The sequence below is a fragment of the Lissotriton vulgaris genome, chromosome 8 (assembly GCF_964263255.1).
Source record: "Lissotriton vulgaris chromosome 8, aLisVul1.2, whole genome shotgun sequence".
Lineage (NCBI taxonomy): Eukaryota > Metazoa > Chordata > Amphibia > Caudata > Salamandridae > Lissotriton > Lissotriton vulgaris.
The window spans coordinates 69,615,416-69,636,359 of NC_141696.1; the positions used below are offsets into that span (position 1 = coordinate 69,615,416).

General features: G+C 41.9%; 1 protein-coding gene across 1 annotated transcript; it reads right to left on the reverse strand.

Annotated features, from left to right (window-relative positions):
* Window positions 1-19,141: 19,141 nt before the first annotated feature.
* On the reverse strand, window positions 19,142-20,101 carry LOC147693417 (olfactory receptor 56A4-like). Its single transcript, XM_086935977.1, has one exon. It carries the CDS (start codon window positions 20,099-20,101, stop codon window positions 19,142-19,144), a length of 960 nt encoding a protein of 319 aa, XP_086792103.1.
* Between the last annotated feature and the right edge of the window lie 843 nt (window positions 20,102-20,944).

Here is a 20,944-nt window from a genome sequence, read left to right on the forward strand (position 1 = left end):
GTTTGGGTATTGGGGTACAGGGGTGTTTTTAGGTTTTAGGGCAGGGTTTGGGTTTTGGGGTACAGGGGTGTTTTTAGGTTTTAGGGCAGGGTTTGGGTTTTGGGGTACAGGGGTGTTTTTAGGTTTTAGGGCAGGGTTTGGGTTTTGGGGTACAGGGGTGTTTTTAGGTTTTAGGGCAGGGTTTGGGTTTTGGGGTACAGGGGTGTTTTTAGGTTTTAGGGCAGGGTTTGGGTTTTGGGGTACAGGGGTGTTTTTAGGTTTTAGGGCAGGGTTTGGGTTTTGGGGTACAGGGGTGTTTTTAGGTTTTAGGGCAGGGTTTGGGTTTTGGGGTACAGGGGTGTTTTTAGGTTTTAGGGCAGGGTTTGGGTTTTGGGGTACAGGGGTGTTTTTAGGTTTTAGGGCAGGGTTTGGGTTTTGGGGTACAGGGGTGTTTTAGGGTTCAGGGGTAGGTTTGTGTTTTGGGTTAATTAAATTATATTTACCATTTTTAAATTAATTAAAATATATTTAATAAATTAAATTAATTTTATTACATTAATTACATTTTTAAATTAAATTATTTAAATTAAATAAATTATTTCAATTAATTTAAATTAATTTCAATTATAAAAATATGTACATTAAGTTAATTTTATTTTTTTAATTAAATTAAATTATTTCCTTTTTTTATTAAAATTACATTTATTAAATAGATATTATTTTATTAAATTAAATTAATGGCTATTTTAAAATGTATTTTAATTAAATTAATTAAATTAAATTAATTAAATTAACTTAATAACATTTTTTTTAAAAAGGTATACTTACCTATACTTACGATGTAATGCCATGCGTTGTAATACCATCTGCTATGTAATGCCATGCGTTGTAATGGCATCCGATGTAATGGATCCTGCGTTGTAAAAATTCCGTTGTAACGGAATGCGACGTAAAAATCTGCGTTGTACTGACACCAATCCGAAGGTTTCACAGGATGTATGACGTTACAACGCATGCTTTTACCACGCATGCCGTTACAACGCAGTTTTTACAACGCATACCATTACAACGCATATCGCTTTGGGGTGCTGGATAGTGAATAGTTTAATTTACTATTCCAACTCCAGTCCCCGTGGATAGTAGGGAAGGTGTTGGATAGTAAATTAAATCTATTCCCTTTCCTAGAGCGCCCCCCAGCGCAATGTGTTGTAATGGTTTGTGTTGTAATGGTTGCGTCGTAATGGTAGTGCGTTGTAAAAGTTTAGTTGTAAAGGTTGTTCACCGGTTTCACAACGAGACAAATCTTATTTTGATTTATAAACCATATCAACACTTGATTACATTCATGAAACTGACACTGTTCAAAGCATCGGACTCTGAAACCATGCCCAAATATATCTGTGCAGTGCATACTAGGATATATTCTGTAACTTGCATGTGTTGCTCACTTGCAGGTATAATTGCGCTGTAATATTCATTGAATGAACTTTGAGGAGTTCAGGTTTCTTACAAATACATCCTTGGAAAATAAGGGACCGTTTAGTATTTGGAATTTAATCTATTGTTCTGAAACTTTGATCCACTGGTTGAGTGAGTTTCACTGTTTAAAGATGTGTGCCCAAGATTTTCGTATAGAGAGTGCTTCTTGTGACTAGTAGGCTGAATCTTCCTATGATGCAATTCCTATGGCTTTAACTTTCTTTTTTTTCTTGAAGGCCTAAAAAAAATCATCATGATGTACACCACTAATAGAACCTTTGATCCTGTCTCTGAATTTGTGCTAATTTGCTTTAAAGGGATCGAGAGCTGGCAGCACTGGATTTCCATCACTCTTGCTTTGCTCCTTCTCGTAACACTCACAGCCAACATCCCTCTGTTAACAACCATCTACTTAGCACTGAGTCTCCACCACCCAATGTACTATTACCTCTGTCTGCTCGCCTTGGTGGATTTGCTTCTTAGTTTAGCATTTTCTCCCAACATTTTGTTTATCATCTGGCTTAATATGGAGACAATCATCTCTATTGCCGGTTTTACTCAAATATTTTTACCATTCTTTTGCCAGGGTATTGAGCAGGGGTTGCACTATTCCTGGCATATGATCGCTACATTGCAATTTGCAATCCCCTTCGTTACTCCTCCATTATCACTAACAAACTGAGTGCACATGCAGCAGCAATAACATTTGCAGGTAATTCTATTTTTATGTTGCCTTTTCCAATTCTAGCTTCAGAACTCAACTACTGTACCCGGAACACCATATCTCACTGCTTTTGTGAGACCTCATCAGTGGCAGAACTTGCTTGTGGAGACACAACTGTGATATATAGGTATGCCCTGGCTATTCTCATTACTTTTATGATCATGCTTACAATAGGCTTGGTATTCTCATACACTATGATTGTTCGCACTGTCCTCAGATTGGGCCCAAATGAGTCCAAGAGCAAAGAAACACCTGTAGCTCCCATTTGAGATGTCATCAGTGATGTCACTGACCATGACATGAATGATGTAATATGTGACATCATCAGCAGTAGATTGCGGGTGCTCAAAATATAGTTAGTCCAACTAACTATATAGGTGCAATTTCAAAGGTTTTTTAAATGCTAATTCCTTTCTATATATGACCTGAAACCTATGGTTTTTTCAATGAATTTGCAAGGTTTTTTAAATGCTAATTCCTAACTATATATGACCTGAAACCTATGTTTTTTTCAGTGAATTTGCAAGGTTTTTTAAATGCTAATTCCTAACTATATATGACCTGAAACCTATGGTTTTTTCCAGTGAATTTGCAAGGTTATTTAAATGCTAATTTCTAACTATTTAAGGCTTGTAACCTATAGTTTTTTCAGTGAATTTCAAAAGTTTTTTAAATGCTAATTCCAAAATATATCAAGCCTCAAACTTATATTGTTTTTTTAGTAAATTTCAAATATTTTGTTAAAGATAATTTTTAAATATACTAATTAAGACATTTCTTTCTTTTTTTAATAATTTTCGTTTTTTATAATAAATCATATTTACATATTTTTTTCCTTTCTTTATATTTCACATTTTATACTACAATACTACAAATGCTACAAATACTCTATCACATGTCGAAGCAACCTTCTCAGGCATTGTTACGATGGCCACGCATCATCGCAGAATCGTCAAACGTTGAGCTTTGGAGGTGTTTTAGGGGATAAGCAAATTTGTGAAACACAACCTGTTAGATGAAAAGGAATATAAGATTGTGTGTTTTTTGTTTATCAAAGGAGAGAGGAAGTGAGAGAGTGACTGAAAAGTATATTTGCAGCTTACCTTTCTGTCACCGGTGTGTCTTCCACCACATGCCGGGACATAGTGCACCTTGAAGTTCTACATCTGAAAGATAGTAAAAGAAAGATGTTACGATTGGTAATTGCCACTATCTTAATGTGGAGTTGAATAACATCGCCCTTTCACACACCTTCCCTCCCGCATTAAAAATACAACTATTTGTACAGTTCCAACTTGTTTAGTGGGCTTCGATTTATGAACAATTATTACAGTAGTAATGTTGTCTCTCCTGTTGTGAAAACAAGTGGTGCTCAGTGATACACCTGGTTTCAATCTTCGGACTTTTGACCAACTATAAAAACTTTCCTGCTATAGGAAGAAAAAATACAAATGCAATAAGATAGGGTAAACAGAGCTGCATACGCCTAAATCGCTGCGTCACCTTTTTGTATCCAGTTGGCTGCACCCCATCTACACCCTCCGCAGCGCACCCAGGCCACACTGCTCACCTTTTCGCGGACAGGGTACATTCTACATCATGCAGTCCCGCTCTGCCACCAACAAGTCTCTCACCAAGAAGTCTTGTGGTACCACTAACTCAGTGACCAAAGAGGCTATGCATGTGGTAGTGGGCCCACCTGTTCGGTAGTTCGGGTCTACATGAGGTGTCTGAACCACCAGAACAGGGCATCACAGTGCTTGAAATGGGAGCAACTCTAAAATGACATAGAGCACAAGCCCCCATCTTTTTTATTGGTAGGGTCATGTGTGTAGTGATGCATGCGCTGGATGGGTGTGGTGTGGGTGTATATCAGACATGAGGGAGTGTGTGTGTGTGTGCCGTTCTGACAACTTGAACTGGAAGTAGGAAATCACTACAATGGAAATCTGGGCCATGTAGCGTTGTTGTGTTTTTCTGGAAGCGTAAGCAGAGTGGGCTGGACTGACGTATGGCAGTGCTGCGCAAGGCTGTGAACGATGACTCTGGAGCTATGGGCGTGAGTCCGTTGTGAGCTGTATGAGAAATCAACTGATTTGGGTGTCTGTGTTGTAGTGCTGCAGTTACCTGGGTCTTAAACGCAAATGTGTCATTATATCTATAAAGTTCCACAACATGGCCAACATGGAAGGTATGAGAAATCACTGACCCTATATTCATACATAGTTTCACACATAAAAGATGGTGGACAAGACGCATTTCTATGAATCTGAATGTTTGTTGTATATTCAGTAAAGGGTTGTAGCTGTAGTAATACAGGGATATGAAAGCTTTAGGATGTCGTTTTTGGCACATGAAGGGTAGCTAATATATATACGTATGTGGTCATTCAGGTACACTGTCAAACTTGGTGGTGGAAATCAGTGTTCGGGGCGTGTCCACATCCTGGTATTGTAGAGAAATTACGTAATCTACGCGTGCCTGAAAATGTACTATAAATACTGTGCTCGTTTAAATTGCTGATATAGTTTTTGGTCGACTTTGCGCTGTATAAATATGCTAGAGTAATAGCACATACTTATAAATGTACTATACACTTTCTTTGCAGTATTGTAATAATCCAGTTTGTATGTTCGTATTTGTAGAATGAGAGAGAGAAAGATGTATAATCAAAGTTTTAGTAACTTGCAGAGGTAAGATGGTTGCATATGCTAATTACTGTACAATATAATGTGGTAGGGCGCAGTAGCAGAATTTTACAAACATAATAAATACACAGACACAGATAAATAGTTAAAGTGGGTATGGGCACGAGTGCTCAACTCAATTTTATTACATTGCTGTGGGTAACAAGTAGAATAGTAATCATGATATCATAAACGGATATTCAATAATAAACGGTTTATGACTTCTGCTGTACAAAGGTAGGAGCACTATATGTGATAAAATACGCAGAAGATCCTATCGTAAAGTGTTCATGATTTGTGGTGCACTAAGGTAGGGTTGGTTTGTGTGGAACCTGCGATGATAAGTGCTTCTGGCAGACCACACTGGTAAGAATGTCTTTTGGCTACTGAATTGTTCCTTAATAAGGCCACGTGGCGATTATTTATGATGCACTGAGTTAGTGGTACGTAGGGTGCTCAGCGTGTTGCCTTCTGGACTGCATCAATCCCAATTGAAATAAATGATGAAATATATATGGAATACATTGTCGAAATATGTATGTTTCAGGGACATTATAGTTCAAGTTGTGACCTGTGTTGTCCCCAGTGTAGACTACTATTGAGTGTGTCTTTGCACTTGCAGTGTGAATTTTGTTTTTTAACCAAACCTAGGACTGATATAAAAGAAGTTTTTGAAGGAAGGCTACTAAAGGGATACTGTGTACGATTGAGGGACGTTATACTTTGTTTGTTACCGCATTCCATAAATAATGAATGAAGAGGCAGTTGATTTCTGCTTGAATGTCATGTGGCGATGAATTATGGTGCACTGAGTTAGTAGTACCTTTGGGACTAAGCGTGTACATAACCTGTGATGATGTATGGTCCGGGCAGGTCGCACTGGGGGTATTGTTTTTTGACTACTAACTTTTGCCTCAATAAAGCGTTGTGGGGATTATTTATGGTGTACTGAGTTAGTGGTACGTCTGGTGTTTGGCGTGTGCTCACCCTGCGATGATGCGTGGTCTGAACGGGCTGCACTCCAAGAATTGACCTTTGCATACTGGCCTGCATGTACTTTGAGGGGGAAAAAAAGTACCATTGAAGGTTATCAATTCTTCAGCAACAAAATTATCAGAATCAGATGATTCTTCCAGTGGTGTAGCTGTTTTTGTCTCCAAAAAGAAATTCAGGTTTCCAATGAAGAAAAAATGAGGTTCAAATTGTGACTTGTGCTGTCTGCAGAGTAGATTGCCATTAAGTGTGCCGTTGCACTTGCAGCGTGAATTTTATTATTCAACTATATCTATAACTAATATAAAAGAAGTTTTTGAAGGAAGTTTACTAAAGGGATATTGTATAGTTTTGATAGGTGTTAAACTTAGTTTGGTAAAGTACTCTGCAAATAATGAATCAATAGTCTATTTAATTGTGAGCTCTGATGACCGCAGAGTAGGCAGGAGGCAGCGGTTAGCAAGAGTCAACGGCCATGTGGCGTTGAGTAGAGGTGCACAGTATTGGTAATTTAGTGTGTGTGCAACTAGCAATGATAAGTAGTACACAGAGTTAGTGGTACCTGAAGCAACAATGTTAATAAAATCAAAATTTCGTATAAATACTTTGTGTCCTTTTCCAGGACTAAGTTGCAGAACATCTCCAAAAACTATGATATGTTTTTCTTTAAATAAGACATCTAAGTCAATACTGCTATGGTATAGATTCAAAGCTGAATTGAAGTTGTGAACCCTTCTGTCCGCACTGTAGATGGAAGGCAGTAGTCAGCAGAGATATCGACTAATGATTTTTGTCACTTATGTTACCAAAATCATAACACATACAGTACAATTGTCTCTGCATTAAACACATCAAGGTTAAATTCCCTACTGTCCGTAGTGTACATGCAAAGCTGAATTCAAGTTGAGAATCCTGCTGTCCACACTGTAGATGGAAAGCTGTAGTCAGCACAGATATCGACAAATGATTATTGTCATTTATTTTAAGAAAATCTAAATACATACAGTACAATTGTCTCTGCCTAAAATAAGTCAAGGCTGAATTTCCTACTGTCTATAGTTTACATGCAAAGCTAAACTCAAGTTGTGAACCCTGCTGTCCGCGGTATAGATCGAAGGCAGTAATAGACACAGACATTGAGGAATGCTTTTTTGACACATAATTTAACAAAATCTGAGGACACAGTACAATTGTCTCTGCCAAAAATAAATCGAGACTGAATTCAATGTTGTCTATAGTGCTGATGTGCCACTGGTATCAAGAGGTAAGCTCTGTTGATCATAGTGTACATTCAAAGGCAGTAGTCAGTATAGCTATTGAAGAATGTTTTTAGTGGTATCCGTTAACAAAATTGTCTTTGCCTTACATAAATCAAGGCTAACTTAAAATGCTGTCCGTAGTGTAGATGGAAAGCTAAATTCAAGTTGTGAACCCTGCTGTCCGCAGTGTAGATCAAAGGCAATAGTTGACACAGACATCGAGGAATGCTTTTTTGTGACACACTTTAACAAAATCTGAGGACATAGTACAATTGTCTCTGCCTTAAATAAATCGAGACTGAATTCAATGTTTTCTGTAGTGTTTAACCAAAACTGGTATCAAATTCTAAACTCTACTGACCGCACTGTAGATCGAAGGCAGTAGTCAGCACAGATATCGACGAAGAATTTTTGTCACTTATTTTAACAAAATCTGAGGACATAGAGTACAATTGTCTTTACCTTACATAATTCAAGGCTAACTTCAATGCTGTCCATAGTGTAGATCCAAAGCTGAATTCAAGGTGTGAACCCTGCTGTCGGCAGTGTAGATCGAAGGTAGTAGTCGATACAGACATAAGTCTGCGGTGCTGTGGCGCTTGCTCGCAATGGGCCTATATTGAGGAGGCACATGGTCATGGCGGCAGCCACGTAGCAGGGTAAGGACCTTAACAGTGGCATAGTTCTTCTCTTTGCAGAAGTGAACCACGCCTAAGGCATGGGCTAATTATTTATAGTCTTATGCTGATGTTGCATACGTTGGAACAGCCCACTCCACTTCTGCTTCAAGGGGGGAAGAGACTACGCAGCTACATGATCGAAATATTCCCCAGTGTCTGAGATAATATGGTTGCATCCACTATGCAGTATGCTACACGTATCAATGGTATATCTATACACAGAAAAGTTTTTGGTTTGTATAGTGAGTTGTGTATAGCATATCACCGGTAGTGTTAGCATTGTGTACATTATTGTTGATGTGCGAGTTCATTCCCTTATACATAGCTGGTTGCCTCATTTCTGAACATTGAGCTAGTGTGCTGTTGAGGGGATATATTATTTTGTGAAGGTCTGTTGTCCAGTTTTGCGCTGCTTCTGAGGTAGTAGAGGGGGAGGGGTCAGGTGGATGGGTTGTAGTGGTGGTGGCCCTGAGTATTGTAATTTTGTAAGGTGTCAGAAGTGTATAACTACTACCTCTATCACATATTCCTCTTCAAATATGAGTGTGAGTTGGATGTAAGTCACGCAGTACATAGTCAACGTCCTTACACTAGTTAAATGTTGATGTTAATTTGTTAGTGGTAAGTGGAACTATTGCCTGTTTGGTTTAGGTAGCATTGCAGATTTGGCTTCTTGTTGAAAATATGGGGAAGTGGTGAACATTTTAATTAGTAAATGTCATTTAAAAAACCTTTGAAATTCACTGAAAAAAACATAGGTTTCAGACAGGTTATAGTTTGGAATTATCCTTTAAAAACGTTAGAAATTCATTGAAAAAAACATAGGTTTCATGGGTGTTATGGTTAGCTGGACATTTCACTCATACAAAACCATTGGAATTCCTCCGTTATAGTTAGTTGTACTAACTATAACTCTCTCAAATGACATCACTGATGACATCATCCACATGACAATCAGATACACCTCATCATACACTAGTATAACCTTTCATCACTCACTGTAAAATACAGAGTATCATATTTGAATCCATTGACACAGTAATGCAAGTATCTGTTGTCAATGATCAATAGAACACTATCAAATATACTTATACACTTATATTAACATTACACACCAACACACATCCTACTCAGTTATGCAGTCATCCTATTTACTTTTGCAAACAATGTATCCTATTTACATTTACTCAGCTACACACTTATACACATAGCACTTCATGTATTCATATATAGATAGTAACTCTTACTTAGTGTGTTATGAAATCACTATTACAAATATGCAGTTATCTATACAGTCACTTATACAATCAAAGAGTTTTATGTACACTTATTTATATACAAGTGTCATATACATTGTCTTTCATTTTTTCTACTTTGTTGGACATGTACCATTGAGAAATGTTTTTGCTCATCACCACGCCCATAAAGATATTCAGTCACCTAAACAAGTATTATAACACATACTCTTAACCTAATATACTTACTTAATTAACTATTCACATATCTTTGGGCAGTACCAGATCCCCCAAAGAACGACACACACATTCACTCTCCATTACAAATAATCAGTTAACTAATCAATAACTAATATAGTCTTTCACATAGCTAGTAACCAGTTGGTACAGCACTTTACACAACAAATGAAAAAGTAATACATATATTCTCACAGTTTAGTCACTATCTAATATATTTAGTGAGACACTATAAATTTGTCAAGTAAACAGTCAATCTCACTGCTACTAAATCCTCCATCAAGATAGGTGTATATCCACTGATTCTTAAATGCAGATTGCTATATATATGATGTATATTAAAATAACAAAACAAACCACATTCACTGGATGATGTCATCAGTGATGTCATAAGTGATGTACAAATGGGGTTGGGGTCGCACACTACTCACACACCGGCGGTGTCACCCCTAAGGACTCTGGTCAATGTAGGAAAGTGTTTGCGATGCATCATCTTTCGATCTTCTGCTATCTTCGCTGTGTTTGCCATCCCTGGACACGTGTTTCGGGGTATTACCCCTCATCAGCAGGGATAGGCAGTGTTCTGGGGTTGCCGATGGCTGCCAATATCTGGCAGGTATAGTACCACTCCGGCGCGTAGGTGCGGGATCCCAGGCTTGTCAGCCCGCTGCTCAAGGGAGCTTTAAAGTTACAAATGGGGGTGGGGTCGCACACTACTCACACACCGGCGGTGTCACCCCTAAGGACTCTGGTCAATGTAGGAAAGTGTTTGCGATGCATCATCTTTCGATCTTCTGCTATCTTCGCTGTCTTCGCCATCCCTGGACACGTGTTTCGGGGTATTACCCCTCATCAGCAGGGATCGGCAGTGTTCTGGGGTTGCCGATGGCTGCCAATATCTGCCAGGTATAGTACCACTCCGGCGCGTAGGTGCGGGATCCCAGGCTCGTCAGCCCGCTGCTCAAGGGAGCTTTAAAGTTACAAATGGGGGTGGGGTCGCACACTACTCACACACCGGCGGTGTCACCCCTAAGGACTCTGGTCAATGTAGGAAAGTGTTTGCGATGCATCATCTTTCGATCTTCTGCTATCTTCGCTGTCTTCGCCATCCCTGGACATGTGTTTCGGGGTATTACCCCTCATCAGCAGGGATAGGCAGTGTTCTGGGGTTGACGATGGCTGCCAATATCTGCCAGGTATAGTACCACTCCGGCGCGTAGGTGCGGGATCCCAGGCTCGTCAGCCCGCTGCTCAAGGGAGCTTTAAAGTTACAAATGGGGGTGGGGTCGCACACTACTCACACACCGGCGGTGTCACCCCTAAGGACTCTGGTCAATGTAGGAAAGTGTTTGCGATGCATCATCTTTCGATCTTCTGCTATCTTCGCTGTCTTCGCCATCCCTGGACACGTGTTTCGGGGTATTACCCCTCATCAGCAGGGATAGGCAGTGTTCTGGGGTTGCCGATGGCTGCCAATATCTGCCAGGTATAGTACCACTCCGGCGCGTAGGTGCGGGATCCCAGGCTCGTCAGCCCGCTGCTCAAGGGAGCTTTAAAGTTACAAATGGGGGGGGGTCGCACACTACTCACACACCGGCGGTGTCACCCCTAAGGACTCTGGTCAATGTAGGAAAGTGTTTGCAATGCATCATCTTTCGATCTTCTGCTATCTTCGCTGTCTTCGCCATCCCTGGACACGTGTTTCGGGGTATTACCCCTCATCAGCAGGGATAGGCAGTGTTCTGGGGTTGCCGATGGCTGCCAATATCTGCCAGGTATAGTACCACTCCGGCGCATAGGTGCGGGATCCAAGGCTCGTCAGCCCGCTGCTCAAGGGAGCTTTAAAGTTACAAATGGGGGTGGGGTCGCACACTACTCACACACCGGCGGTGTCACCCCTAAGGACTCTGGTCAATGTAGGAAAGTGTTTGCGATGCATCATCTTTCGATCTTCTGCTATCTTTGCTGTCTTCGCCATCCCTGGACACGTGTTTCGGGGTATTACCCCTCATCAGCAGGGATAGGCAGTGTTCTGGGGTTGCCGATGGCTGCCAATATCTGCCAGGTATAGTACCACTCCGGCGCGTAGGTGCGGGATCCCAGGCTCGTCAGCCCGCTGCTCAAGGGAGCTTTAAAGTTACAAATGGGGGTGGGGTCGCACACTACTCACACACCGGCGGTGTCACCCCTAAGGACTCTGGTCAATGTAGGAAAGTGTTTGCGATGCATCATCTTTCGATCTTCTGCTATCTTCGCTGTCTTTGCCATCCCTGGAAACGTGTTTCGGGGTATTACCCCTCATCAGCAGGGATAGGCAGTGTTTTGGGGTTGCCGATGGCTGCCAATATCTACCAGGTATAGTACCACTCCAGCGCGTAGGTGCGGGATCCCAGGCTCGTCAGCCCGCTGCTCAAGGGAGCTTAAAAGTTACAAATGGGGGTGGGGTCGCACACTACTCACACACCGGCGGTGTCACCCCTAAGGACTCTGGTCAATGTAGGAAAGTGTTTGCGATGCATCATCTTTCGATCTTCTGCTATCTTTGCTGTCTTCGCCATCCATGGACACGTGTTTCGGGGTATTACCCCTCATCAACAGGGATAGGCAGTGTTCTGGGGTTGACGATGGCTGCCAATATCTGCCAGGTATAGTACCACTCCGGCGCGTAGGTGCGGGATCCCAGTCTCGTCAGCCCGCTGCTCAAGGGAGCTTTAAAGTTACAAATGGGGGTGGGGTCGCACACTACTCACACACTGGCGGTGTCACCCCTAAGGGCGCTGGTCAATGTAGGAAAGTGTTTGCGATGCATCATCTTTCGATCTTCTGCTATCTTCGCTGTCTTCGCCATCCCTGGACACGTGTTTCGGGGTATTACCCCTCATCAGCAGGGATAGGCAGTGTTCTGGGGTTGCCAATGGCTGCCAATATCTGCCAGGTATAGTACCACTCCGGCACGTAGGTGCGGGATCCCAGGCTCGTCAGCCCGCTGCTCAAGGGAGCTTTAAATTTACAAATGGGGGTGGGGTCGCACACTACTCACACACCGGCGGTGTCACCCCTAAGAACTCTGGTCAATGTAGGAAAGTGTTTGCGATGCATCATCTTTCGATCTTCTGCTATCTTCGCTGTCTTCGCCATCCCTGGACACGTGTTTCGGGGTATTACCCCTCATCAGCAGGGATAGGCAGTGTTCTGGGGTTGCCGATGGCTGCCAATATCTGCCAGGTATAGTACCACTCCGGCGCGTAGGTGCGGGATCCCAGGCTCGTCAGCCCGCTGCTCAAGGGAGCTTTAAAGTTACAAATGGGGGTGGGGTCGCACACTACTCACACACCGGCGGTGTCACCCCTAAGGACTCTGGTCAATGTAGGAAAGTGTTTGCGATGCATCATCTTTCGATCTTCTGCTATCTTCGCTGCCTTAGGGGCGATCCCGCTGGTGAGTGAGTGGTGTGCGACCCCACCCCCTTTTTGAAATATTTAAGCGGGCTGACGAGCCTGGGACCCCGCACCCGCGCGCCTGTGTGGTACTAGACCTGGCAATATTTGGCAGCCACCGGCAACCCCAGAAGATAAGAAGATGGCCTATTCCCTGCAGATGAGGGGTAAATACCCCGAAACACGTGTCCAGGGATGGCGAAGAAAGATACATCGCGGAATACAGAACTACACTGACCATAGTCCTTAGGGGCGATCCCGCTGGTGAGTGAGTGGTGTGCGACCCCACCCCCTTTTTGAAATATTTAAGCGGGCTGACGAGCCTGGGACCCCGCACCCGCGCTCCTGTGTGGTAATAGACCTTGCAATATTTGGCAGCCACCGGCAACCCCAGAAGATAAGAAGATGGCCTATTCCCTGCTGATGAGGGGTAAATACCCCGAAACACGTGTCCAGGGATGGCGAAGAAAGATACATCGCGGAATACAGAACTACACTGACCATAGTCCTTAGGGGCGATCCCGCTGGTGAGTGAGTGGTGTGCGACCCCACCCCCTTTTTGAAATCATCAGTGATGTAATTTGAGATGTCATCAGAGATGTCATCAGTGATGTCACTGACCGTGTCATGAATGATGTATTATGTGACATCATCACAAGTGGATTGCGGGCGCGAGAGGTACAGTTAGTACAACTAACTAGAACAGAGGAATTTCAATGGTTTTGTATGAGTGAAATGTCCAGCTAACTATAAAACCCCTGAAACCTATGGTTTTTTCAATGAATTTCTAAGGTATTTTAAATGATAATTCCCAACTACAACCTGCCTGAAACTTATGTTTCTTTCAGTGAATATATATCCACATGAAATCTCCAGCAAGCAGAAGGAAGAGGCCACATGGGGAATCCAGGAGAAGATCTTTAATTGGAAAGCAAATCTGGCATAATACACTTCAACTTTAATGACTTCCTCAGATGCCACTGCTACAGTGAATCAGCCTCACGCCTCCACTTTTGAATGTTCCTGCAGTCCTCCCTTGATTGGAAAGGCACCCCTCCCCTGCCATGTTATCGCTCACCGGATGTAGTTCAATAAGTCCTACAACTCACAGTATTCATCATCTCTGGGCTGGTGATGCATGGGGAAACTTGGTGATGTAAAATCGATGTGGCTTCTGTGTGCTGCAGAGCAGGGCACGCTGTGTCCAGTGTGAATTCAATCCTCAGACCTCCCTGGGTCCCGGCAGATGTTCTAACCTCCAGGCAGAAGTCCACCAGGTCGTGAGGTGATTTAATAAATCAAAACTCCTTGTGAAGTCACGAGCTGCCAGCCGGCAGCGTCCTTTTTTTGACCTGTACTCAGAAGGTGTGCTGGAGCAATCCAATACCTTGGGCTTGCGCAGACACCAGTAATGACACCAGCCAGCATGATAGAATGGGGTCCTTTAACGCGTCTCTAGATGACGCAATAATATCCACACGAAACCTCCAGCAAGCAGAAGGAAGATGCCACACTGGGAATCCAGGAGAAGATCTTCAATTGGAAAGCAAATCTTGCATAATAAAAATATCTAAAGACATATCTACTTTTAGTCTATTGCATTTACTTTAAAAAAGTTTACTTTACTTGGGCTCTCGCTCTTTTATGTGTATTTTTCCTATCTCTTTGACAGAGCTGCTTCTCCCTCCCTGTGTGGTAACTGCATGGGTGCAATTACATGGCACCCTCTGTCGATGTGTGAGTCTCTTACTTATATTATTCAGGGCAGGCACCACTTTGGAGGAAGCTATGCAGGTAGGTGTGCAGAGTGTTAGAACAGGAGTGAAGAAGGCAAGGACATGGTGGGATGCACAAGGGAGGCTCACATAGAAACATGGTAGTATCCTATTGGTTTAGATTTCTTCTCAATTTTAACAACAGCATTGTTCTATGTTGGCAGAGAGGCTCACCAAGGGGTAGTCAGAGTTGTATCTTGTGATATGAAAGCAGCGAATACCAGGTGCACATTTAGTGCTGCTATGTGTCATGTTTTCACAAAAAATAATTTGAAAAATATGAATACTAATATTTCTAGACTTTCTATACCTAGGTTGATTTCACAGGCTCAGTTTGCCTCTGCCAATGTCACCTGAAGGGAGATGGATATTTTATTTAGAGACACTTTAAAGGTGGGCATTGATAATGCTGTTAAGGACCCTATAGGGAGATGACTTTTTGGTCAGTGCCCGGGTTGGGATTACTGTGTGCATTTTGTATGAATGGTCCTATTCCTGACCAACTTGAGACAATGGACCAATTCTATCCATTTGCTCTCCACCCTTGAATGAGAATACCTATAGAAAAATAATACAGTATCTAAGCCTAAAACAGCAGGATGTCTTGCCACCATTAAGTCTGAGTTACGTTTCATTGATCTGTGGCAATTTCAATTTTTGATATTCATACAATATACCTGTTTCAATGCCAGTTCAGCATCCTGACTAGACTTTTGTTTTCTCTCAGTTTCTGTAGAGCTTAGAGTCTCAAATTATTAAAAATAGTTTTCTGACCATGCAGCAATTTCTCTTTATTTTGCATGGGAGCAGGACCCCTCCATAAGGAGAAGGTACAGTTTTAACAAACTTCTGCTGTCAGATCTCGACTGGTTTGCTAAGATCCATTAGTTGGTGATACGGTTTTTCCGAATTAATTTTTCCTTTTTGTTCAGTTTCTTACAGTCATATTTGCCATCCATTGCTGGTCATGCTTTTACTGTTTTGAAATTGTTGTTTTTAAGCATAATGCTATAATTGATCTATGTCTCTTTTCCCTGGCTGGGATTTCCCTGTGGCTCAGATGGTGTGACTGCTGGAATGCTTGGTGACATCGTGGAATGTTGGGTGCCTGGCCTGTGTGTGTGAGGTGGCAGTTGATGGCAGGCAGGCTGAGCGACAGGGAGATCACTCCTGGTGGGATTTTACGTTTCCATCTGTAGAACCTAATCTGGAACTTGACTTAATACACCTATCCTGTTTATACACCTGACTCAAGGACTTTTGATTTTTAACATTTTGGGGACAAGGGTGGGATTCGAACCCACGCGAGGTACAATTTTGAGGTGGTTGTGGGAGCTAAGTACGTCCCAGTTATGTTCTACAGGGCGTTATGTACCCTGTTACATGTGTGGTTGTGGGCAGTTTGTGCCCCAGTACTGGTTCACAGGGTGGTGTGTACCCCGTTACATGTTTGGTTGTGGGGCAATTTGTGTCCCAGTAACAGTTAACAGGGTGATATGTACCCTGTTACATTTTTGGTGGCAGAGAGATAAGTGCTCCAATTTTGGTTCACAGGGTGGTATGTACTCTGTTACATGTTTGGTGGTGGGGCAATAAGTGTTTTTGTCCCAATACTGGTTCACAAGGTGATGTGTACCTTGTTACATGTTGGTTATGGGTGTGTGTCGGATGTATGTCAGTACAACACGATCTTTTAGATCGCGGTACTTGACAACGCTGCCATTACAACGCAAGTCGTTACAACGACTTGCATTGGAGGGCGTGTATTGTGGAATATTATAATTTTATATTCCAACACCAGTCCACGTAACAGTAGGGAAGGTGTTCGAATATAAAATTACAATATTCCTTAACCAACAGCGCCATCCAGCGCAAGTCATAGTAACAACTTGCGTTGTAATGGCAGCGTTGTTAAGGTAGTGCGGTGTAAACACCGCGTTGTAAACAATGTTCCCCTGTGTGTCCGTTTTATGGTTGTGTTGTGGTTTTTCCCAAGGGAGGGGGATGGGGCTAATTATCTGAGAATGTAATGTCAATTCTTTCTTTTGCAATGCAAATGTTTTATTTTTAGAAAGCATGGTATACATTGATGTTGATGTTGCTTTCTCTAACTTCAGTTTTGTTGTTTCCTTAAAGAAAGGAGATTTGTTATAATTGATGTATGTCTCTTTTCCCTGGCTGGGATTTCCCTGTGTGACTGCTGGAATGCTTGGTGACATCATGAAATGTTGGGTGCCTTGCCTGTGTGTGTGAGGTGGCAGTTGATGGCAGGCAGGCTGAGCGACAGGGAGGTCACTCCTGGTGGGGTTTTACATTTCTATCTGAGGAACCTAATCTGGAACTTGACTTAATAAACCTATCCTGTTTATACACCTGGCTCAAGGACTTTCGATTTATAACACATAAACTGAGATGTCAGACATTGGTATAGAAAGACTCAAGGTGGTTGTCATTTTGATCTCCTTGTAAACATTGTTAAAAAATAGAAAAAGAGACTGACTTCAGGATTACGTCTAAGTAATGAGAAGATTTCAGCCAATTCAGCTATAAGCTATTTAGAGCTGCCAATTTTTAGGTGAATTGGGTTTTTCTATGGTTGACTGCTCTATTAAAGCCCTAAACAAATCAATAGGTTTTCCCCTCGGTCAGTAATCGCTGTTTTAAGATGTCATTTAGAGGAAGAAGGGGATTGGTTTCCTCTCATTGGTATTTGGGCTGCTCAACGGAAATTCTGGAATCAATTAACAATCTAGCTGAGCTTACTTATGAACAAGATTTGTATTAGAGCCTTATACTATTTCATTTTAAGAAGTGATAGTCTAAGAAGTGATAGTCTCCAGTTCTTCATTGTTTTTATTACCTAAACATGGGTTCAGAGGTGGCTCCGCTATTAAGGCAGAGGAGCGTCGTCCCACTGCTGCAACCAGCAGCCGTATGTCAATTAAAATGATAGTAAAGCAAGTATTAAAACTGCTTTATTATCATTGTATTTTACACTGGAGCCACAGCCAGGTATTGAGGGCAAGTCTATCCTCTGAATGACAGCTGCAGTAGGATTGCTGGGCACAGTGCACTGCAAGTGCATATGTCAGTTTGGCCAGCCATCTTAAGATGGCCAAACCGACATGCACCCTAGGATATCTCCAGGCTGTTGCTATGAGATATCAGCAGGGTTCAGGAGCAGAGGCTCCCAGTCCCTGCTGGAACGTGAAAGCAGCCATTTCTGCCCAATCTCAGTTCTTCTTTCATGCTGGGTAATACCAACATGAGAGCAGCCTCTGGATTGGTGCATGGGAGTCTAGTAACTTGTTTGTGCATTGCCAGGAGCTGAAGAGGCATGGATGTAATGAGGCAGCAGGCTGCCGGTGCATTTTTGGCCCACTCACTGCCCCACCACTTTTCGCTGCAGGTTCATATTCATCGCAATGTCTGTGGCACATTCTCTGAATTGCAATGGTGAAATTCAATTGAGACACCGCTCCTGGTTCAATGATGCAGTAAAATAAATTGTATTACATGTTTTGAACATGCATACCATAAAGAGTTATTAAAATGAAGAAGATCATTAGTAGCATCTGGTGTAGCTCAGCCCCATATAACTCAACCTCTTGAAAGTGCTTGTAATAGGAGGGTTGCTTGGTAGGAACTCTGTATTAAATTTGTATTTGTACCATATCTAGGCTGCTATAAGTTTGATAAAAACAAACATGCTGCTATAAGGTTTTAATACATTTCTCTTGGATGATTTTTTTTTATGTAAGGTGCTATAGTATGTATGTGTCCTGTTTTTGATACTACCAATAAAATAAATATGCCACTAGTAGAACCTCATAATTATGTGCTACATATTATATTTATAGCTATATTTGTGCAAGATAAATGTTTCTGCTATAAACAAATTCATTGAAAGAAATTGTCTCAGAAGAATTTGGCACTTTTGATATCTTGTCAGGTGTCAGCAATGACATGTTTTGAAGAATGAATAATTTTCTGAGGGGGATGTTGTATAACTAAGTAAATGAGAGAACTATCACTGAGAATAAGATAATTATCATGGGGGTGCAGGAGTAGTGCCCCTACAGCACCAGACAGCCCTGCTAGGTAAAAAGAGAGCCACTAGAAAGTGTGAGAAGCCACCGTTAGCAATAGTTTATTACAGACCTTTTATAAAATGTTATCTCTTCATATCACTTGCGTAGAGAAGGGGGCGATGATGAGGAAGGTTCATTTTTTTTCTAATTCTTTCTGCTATTGTACAGACCAATATTTCACCAGGGTTTTGAATAGCAAGGTGTTAAATGTTTGCATATTAGAATATTGGAGCAAGAACCCCTAGGAAATCCATACCAATGTTTTATGTTCTGATATATGACCACAGAGAGCCCTAATTGATGACCACCTTCACCTTCATTTACCAGCAATGGATCTCGGTCTAAAATAAAATCATGGAAGCAATCTCATTGTACTCTCATTATGAAATGAGTATGTTACTACAACATATTCAGTTATTGAGAGCAAAAGCCTCTTTAGCCCTTGCATAGTTGTGAAAATGTGTTGAGCTGCGTTATAGTGAAAAATTATCTGATTTGTGATCACAACTTCATCATATGTCTCTGATCCTTTTCAATGTAATGTTTCCCCGACACCAAATGTCTTCTATTCCAATGTACTGTAACACAAGGTATTGCTGTACATCTTCCTGATGCCATGGTTAATCTCTTTTGTCCTCACACCATAAACTAAGGGATTTAAGGCAGGTGGCACAATTAAATGCAGAACATTAAGCAGAATAGCAAAGTCAGGGGACACATGCTCTTCTGATTTGTTTGTAACAGCTAGCACCATCAAGGTAGAATAGAAAAACAAAATAAGTATAACATGGGATGTGCATGTGCTGAAAGCTTTCGATGCTGCACCTAGCGAGTGAAGCTTTGATACTGCGTAGATGATCAGGCAGTACGACAGACAGATCAGGATCAGATCAACACCCAGCACAGACCCAGCAATAACTAGCTGGTAAATGCTATTGAGCCTTATATTACTACAGGCAAGTTTTGCCACAGCCACATTTGCACAAAAACTGTGTTCCACCACATGACTTGAGCAGTAATGAAGTTGGGCAGCAAATATTGGCAGAGGTATGGCTAGGCAGGCAGGTCTCACAAATGTCACCACCATAACTTTCATGATGAATCTGTCTGTGATAATCGAAGCATACCGCAGTGGGTAGCAGATGGCAATGTAGCGATCGAAGGCCATAGCCAGGAAAATACCAGACTCTAGCCCAAGAAAACAATGAACAAAATACATCTGAGAAAAACATGCTGTGGGACTGATGCTTCTATCATTAAACCAAAAGATGGCAAGGATTTTTGGTGTAGTGACCAAGCTCAGGATAAGATCAGTCAGAGACAGAGCAGCGAGGAAATAGTACATGGGCTCATGAAGACTTTCCTCCCTGTAGATTGTGGCCAGGAGCGTTACATTGGCCAGAACAGCAAGAAGAAGAAGAAGTGCCAGAGGAATGGAGAGCCAGTGCTGCCAGAATATGAACCCTGGAAGACCAACCAGGATAAAGTCTGTGCCCTCCATTGAACTAAAATTGAAAACCATCATCTCTGTTGAGCAAATGTATTGTGATTCAATCCTGAAATTTAGAAAAGGGAAACCATTAGTACATTCAAGTTGAAGAAAAATGCAAAAGAAACATGCATATTACACTCCAGATATGTAGTCATCAAAACCACGTTTAAAGTTGGGGTACATTTACATTCCAGTTGATCCTCAAATCCAGAAGTATATGCTAAAATCACCTGGTGCATATTCCCTTCCAATAGAGCAGACTTGAACAGGCACAGAGCAGATACAGAGGAAGGCTCAATGCTTGAAAAGGACTTGAATTTCCGATGATTACATTGCACAACCCTTTCTCCACCTATTATCAAAAACCCTTAAGTAATGCACCACAGATTTATATCGCTCCTAAAATAGAGGTCCAGACTTAAATCTAAACTTTGACATGTAGGGATCCTTGAATGCCAGCGCATCTAATCACCTTCTTGATCACCAGGGTATGCAGTTCCTAGTAAGTACAGATTTGTCTGCTTAGGTCAGTTAAGTTCCACAGAGTCTGCAGGGGGCATTAATCTTTAGGAACAAATGCCCCCACACACCTAGATAGGGGTCACGCTTCATCATTGAGGTTTTGTTCCTTGTCAGGCCAGAGCTGCAACACCCGATGGGCACCCTCAATGGGGGCTTTTTACCGGAGGACTTTTTATAAGCCGTATGGGGAAGTGTAAAATAGTAGATTGGTGTTGATCAGTGAGACAACGTACCCACTGAGGGTATAACTGAGGACTACTCGAGTCAAAATACAGTGTCAGTTGACCCGTGTTAATGATCTGACAAGTGAGCTGTTAAATTGCACCAACACTGTCTTATAGAAAAATAGAGGGC

What these genes read in the sequence shown, in the direction of transcription:
- LOC147693417 (XM_086935977.1), bottom strand. Translation starts at nt 20,101, where the DNA reads ATGATGGTTTTCAATTTTAGTTCAATGGAGGGCACAGACTTTATCCTG.